This window comes from Eucalyptus grandis, chromosome 8, assembly GCF_016545825.1.
Source record: "Eucalyptus grandis isolate ANBG69807.140 chromosome 8, ASM1654582v1, whole genome shotgun sequence".
NCBI classification, from domain to species: domain Eukaryota; kingdom Viridiplantae; phylum Streptophyta; class Magnoliopsida; order Myrtales; family Myrtaceae; genus Eucalyptus; species Eucalyptus grandis.
The window spans coordinates 2,512,425-2,518,655 of NC_052619.1; the positions used below are offsets into that span (position 1 = coordinate 2,512,425).

Here is a 6,231-nt window from a genome sequence, read left to right on the forward strand (position 1 = left end):
TAACCTTCGCTAAGAGGATGTCTCCTTTTGGGATGGGATCATCCACAAAGCTCCCTCCTACATGCTCCAAACCTGCCATAAAAAAACTGGTTGTCTCATTTCGTCTTCATTGCTTCATAAGACATCCTTAGAAGGGCCAACTGTATATAGGTGACATAATTATAGGAAGAAGGCAATCAACAGGTAGGGAGCAAACGAGGTGTTTTTAACATGAATTGAAATGAATTAGAAAGGATCAATCCGTTGAGAGAATTAATCTATGCAGCATAATTTACATTGAACTTTGTTTGTTTATAGAGGAAGTAGGAAATTTTAGTTCGAAAATCAATTACCAGGATAAGAAAGCCCATTTTTGACAACATGGGGTAGGTCGAAGTTTATCCCCCGGAGGTGGGGGTGCTTGGAGAGTATAAGCTTAAGGCATTCGCCAACACCGCCGCCAACGTCGACGACTGTTTTGGCATTCTCGAATCCATGGTAAGTGTCCATGATTTTGCCCATGAAAACGGTAGACATACACTTCATGGAATTGTTGAAGTGGTTGTTGTACCTCGGGTCTGTCCCGGTGTAGTCGAAGAGGGTCGCGTCGTTCACGAGCTTGAAAGGGTCGCCTTCTCCCTGAATCACTGCATCTTTTAAGTAAAACCTACAGAGCAAGCATTCATGTACAAACCCCAATTAACAACGTATCCGCCTTGTGATAAAAAAAATATATATATATATATATATATATATATATATATCTTCGCTCTCTAATATTGTCAATAATGCACAGACAGCCATCCAATCAAAATATTCATTTAAAGTGATCGCATCTTGTTACTATTAAGGTAATTAATATATATATATATAGAGAGAGAGAGAGATGTATATGAAGATGATTCTTGTTGATGTGCTTGATGCATTTAATAGCCACCACATTACTTCTTCGAAATTTTTTTTGGGATTCTCATATATTCAACAGAAATTTAACTTCAAATATCAAGCTAATCAATTTTGCATGAGATGGGAACGGGATATTATTGCATGAACTTAACTGGCAAACATGGTGAGTCTCATAGAATGTGACAGTCCGAATTCATTTATTTACGTACCACGATCTCAAGGAAACCTCGTCAAAGATTAAACGCAACCATGGCGCCATGCTAGCCCCTTCCTCACTCACGTAGTACTTGCTCAAGGGGCCCAGGCCGTACATCCTCTCAGGCCGCCCGGCTTTGTCCTGCGTGAGGGTGCACGAGAGGAAAGAGAAGCTGGCGAGCAAACGCAGGATGCGGTCGATGGTGCCACCGGCACCGGGGTTCTTGATGGAGAGGCGGGACGCAATCTGGGTGGACGAGAGCTGAGCAGAGCTCTCAAACAAGAGCTTGAGGATGCCGAGCTCGATGGTGGCCTTCAGGACCAGGGGAACGCACGAGATCATGTTTTGTTTGAAAGCGAACAAGTACTCTTCGTCTTCTTGGGCGGTGGTGACCGCTAGGGTTTCGTCCAAACTCATGTTTCCTGAATGTTTTTTTTTTTTTTTTGCTTTCTTAGGTTCTTTTCAATCCGCACAGCAGCAGAGATTGCGCTTTGGAGTGGGAAGTGGAGAGAAATTGGGAAGTGGAGAGGACTAAGAAACTGTTTGAAAAGAGTGCGACGATGGAGTCGCTTTTATAAGGTAACTGATGAGCTATGTGTCATGCTAGGTTTCATAGGTTCTTTATTTTTTCTATAGAAAAAATAGCATTTCTTGCCCTATCATATTCCGAGATTTTACGCACGGAAGAATCACAGAGTACCAGATCTGGATAGATATGGATATGTACTGTCGTTACCCTCGTAAAAGCATGAAAAGGACTCGCTTTTTGCTAAGGAGAGAACCGGTAGAATTGCTCTATGTAAGTTTTAGTGAATTGCCAATATCCGGTCAAAGAAAATAGGCTGTTTGTTATACACACCACGTCTTGTGCGAGTCGGAGTTATTATTTTTACGTTATAGCCAAATACCGCCGGTCTACCACGGAAAGATAGTAAGCCAAAAATCATATGCAATCTCCTCCTTTTCTTCTCCCAATTACTCTGACAACACGCTTTTATGGGTTGGCACAATAGTAGATTCTACCGTTCTGCTTCAAGACTATACCCTGAAAGATAAATAAAGAAGAAAATTAATAGCACGTTCCGATTCTATTTCTGGAAATAATTTTTTATCAAAAATAATTTTTTCTGATTCTATTCTAGGAATATTTTTTTAGCAAAATAACGCACTTGGTAATTATTCAAAATTTCTATTTTCGAGATAAAAATACTTTTGATAGGATCCTTAATTTTTTTTCTTTTTAATATTTTAATACTTTTATTATTTTATTATTTTTTTTTTTTCTTTTTCTCTTCTTCTTCCTCGGTGGCCATCAACCGATTGGGTGAGGTTCGACGAGCTTGCCGAAGGCTCGCTTGGCCTAGGCAAGTCTTGGCCTCGCCTTGGCCTCGTGAGACCAAGCCTTGCCCAACCATAGTGAGGTAGGCCTCGCCATGGCTTGGCATCCAGGGGTCGGCAACACTCTGGTGAGGTCGTCAAGGGTTGGCAACGCTCCAACGAGGTTGTCAGTCATGGCCGAGGCTAACAACCAGCCAGAAGGAAGAAGAAGAAAAGGAAAGAGAAGAAGAGAAAAGAGAATAAAAAGAGGAGAAAAGAAAAAAATAGGAATTAATTTTAGGAATTATTCCGAGAAACAAGAAGTAACTTTTTTTTTTATTGATTTTATTTCAAATCTATTCCTGGGAACAAAAAAAATAATTTGCTTCTCCAAAACGTTATCTTTAACCGCATTATCAACTTGCTTGAATAGATAATATTTTATCTCTCGAATAAAAATTCATAATGAACCATTTCAAAAAGAATTAATATTACAAAAAATTCCAACCTGGTACACCAAAATCCCAAGACAAATTCAACCTCTATTAATTTCTGTTAAATTTATTATTAAATTACTGAATTAGATGGGTGTACAAGTTTGGGCTTTCACCCTCCATTTATCATAAGTGTATCAATTTTGATTTTTTCGTGATAAAAAAAATAATTTGAGATAAATTTATCACGTGTGTATTTGTTTGTAATTTGTCAGGATATTAACTCTTTAAAAAAAAATCTTGCAACTTTTGTCCAACAGATAAAATTTCAAGCGTTTTTTGCCTTTTTTGGTGGCTAAGAGTGCTAACTTATCTTTTCTATTTACAATACTATCAATATATACATAAAGTCAGTCCCTCACTGTGTTCTTTTCCTTTTCTCTATATTCTCTCCTAAACTATATTATTGTACAAACGCAATCGTAAGATCACACTAGTTATAGTATGATCATAAGGTCCCACAATTCATAATATGATTAAAGAGTTTCATGCTAGATTTCACCGGTTCTTTATTTTTTCTATAGAAAAAATTGCCTTTCTTGCCCTACCATATTCCGAGATTTTACGCACGGAAGAATCACACAGTACGAGATACGGACGGATATGGATATGTATCATTGTTACCCTAAAAAAAGCATGAAAAGGACTCGCCTTCCGCTAAGGAGAGAACGGGTAGCATTGCTCTATGTAAGTTTTAGCGAATTGCCAATACCCTACCAAAGAAAATAGGCTGCTCCTTATACCCATCAGATCTTATGCGATGTTGTAGTTATTATTTTTACGTTATAGCCAAATACCGCCGGTCTACCATGGATAGATAGCAACTATCGCAGCCACCATATCAAATGCAATCTCCTCCTTTTCTTCCCCGACTGCTCTGACAACACCCTTTTATGGGTTGGTACCCTAAAAGATAAATAAGGAAGAGAATTAATTCTAGGAGCATAGATTTTTCTTATGGAATATGCAAATCGAATTGAATCCGATTCGTTTGGCCACCTCTATTCATCCTAATAAGAACCCGACACCCTATAATGGGATCATATAGCTCGCCAGCACCTAGGCTTTACTAGTCTACACAATCAAATGCGAAAATCAAAGGTTTTACAATTGGTAAAATAATAAACACGAGACTTTACACAACAGTAAATTTATTATATTAAACACAAGACTTTATATGATGGTAAATCTATCAATGTGGGGATGGTAGCTTAGTGATAATTAGAGGTGTCAAAATGGGTCACTTGTTTTTTACAAAAAATAGTTAAATTGATTTACTTTGATAGGTGTGTTTTAAGTGAGTCTTAAGTGGGTCTTAAATGAGTCTTAAATGGGTTTGGATTTAGAACCCATTTTCACCCAAAACCTCACAATCTCTCTCTTCTCTTCTTAACTTTACAAAAATAATTTTTTTATAAAAACCAAAATTATAATTATTCTTTTTTTTTTTTTTTTTTTTCTTTTTCCTTTTTCCTTTTTCCTTTTCTTTCCTATTCATTTTTTTCTTTCTTCTTCCTCTGGTCGCCAGCACGGCGATGGCCGACGATCGGCCGAGCCTCGAGCTCGCCGCGGATCTAGCGAGGCGAGGCCTCGCCGACGCCCGGCAAGGCTCAAGCCTCGCCGATCTGGCGAGACTCAAACTCGCCGGCGTCAGGCGAGGCTTGAGCTTCGATAGATCCGACGAGGTGCGAGCTCGAGCTTGCCCGACACCGGCGAGCCTCGAGCTTACTAGATCTAGCGAGGGTGGAGGCCTCGCCGATGTTCGGCGCGGCTCAAGCTCACTAGATCCAGCGAGGTGGAGGCCTCGCCAAATCCGGCGAGGGCGAGCTCGAGCCGCGGATCCGGCGAGGTGAAGGCCTCACTGATGTTTGGTGAGGCTCGAGCCTTGCTAATCTGGCGAGACTCGAGTTCGCCGGCATCGGGCAAGGCTCAAGCCTCACTGATCGGCAAGCAAGCCTGCGAGCTTGAGGCTCGCCTGTGGCCGCCGCCGGCCGTCGTCGTGGCTGGTGGCTGGCCAAAGAAGAAGAAGAACCAAAAGAAAAAGGAAAAAAAAATTATATTTTAAAAATAAAAAGAATTAAAATTTTAATTTTTAAAAAGAAAAAATAATTAAAATTCGATTTTTAGATAATTATTTTAAAAATTATAAAAAATTTCCATTAAATTTGTGTGTATAAAAATATTTTAGCAATACCATTTTTTAAAAATTATATATATATATAATAAGCTTGGAAGTTTTTTAGTAATATAATCTTTAAAAAAATAAGAATAATTTTTCCTAAATTTGGTTAAATATGAAAATATTTTATTAATATGGGTCGGGTTGAGTATGGGTCGAGTATGGGTCGGGTCGGGTATGGGTCGAAAAATTTACATTAGGCTTAAATGGGTTAACGGGTCAATTTGGGTCGACCCATTAATGACCCGACCCAAACCCGACCTGACCCACCCGTTTGACACCTCTAGTGATAATTAGAACTGTTACCGTTGAAGTAGCAGCTCTCCAAGTGGAAATAGTAACGATCACATGGTACCGGTGCATAGAGAAAACTTTTTAAAGAATATGAGCCACTTTCTACTTCTTTAATTTGGAGATTCGATAAAAACCACTCCACTGGCTCTCCCTCTCGCGCTCCCAAATGGCAAGTACCCCTCTACCATATGGGTAGTTCCCATCTTCACCTTCATTCCAGGTAATCCTTCGATCCAAATACAATGAAAACCGTGAATCATCATACATAATCACCCACCATTCTCCAACTCAATCCCCCCAATATCGAAAATGTTCCGAAACAATAATCCCCCAAAATCAAAACCCTAATACCCATCTATCCCCAATCCCTACCCCTTCATCTCTAGTCTGAAATCCCTTGTGTTCGTAGCCCACACATCAGATGTCGCTCAAACCCCATTCGGAGTCCCCCTCTGTTGTATTTCCACTCTGAGCTCCCTTCAATCGATCTCCCTGCTGATTCCAAAGTGTCGAGCCAACTAGCGTGAAGCCCCTCAAATCTGGAGAGAGAAAATGGCAGTCAAAATGAAGAAGAGAGGAGGGTCGCAGCTTTCTTAAAAGCCTTGGAAATCTGTGGTCGGAAGAGGATGTTGTCGAGATTACAGGTGATATCCTTGAAGAAAAACTATCCGAATGCCAGAAAACTTTGTTTGGGAAATTTTATAGTAAACCGAATGTGAACTTTACCGCTTTTTTTAATACAATGAAGAAAGTTTGGAGGGTCGATGATGTTACATGTGCGGTACTCGAACTAGGCTATTACTCCTTCAATTTCCAGTCCGAAGCTGAGAAACAAAGAGTGTTAGATCTGAGGCCATGGTCTTTCT

The 6,231-nt window shown here is 39.8% G+C and overlaps 1 protein-coding gene across 1 annotated transcript; it reads right to left on the minus strand.

The window, feature by feature from the left end:
• Positions 1 to 324: 324 nt before the first annotated feature.
• On the minus strand, positions 325 to 1,498 carry LOC104429247 (caffeic acid 3-O-methyltransferase). Its single transcript, XM_039298757.1, has 2 exons — positions 1,095 to 1,498; positions 325 to 646 (listed from the first exon to the last, which is right to left on the minus strand). Exons 1-2 carry the CDS (start codon positions 1,496 to 1,498, stop codon positions 325 to 327), a joined length of 726 nt encoding a protein of 241 aa, XP_039154691.1.
• Between the last annotated feature and the right edge of the window lie 4,733 nt (positions 1,499 to 6,231).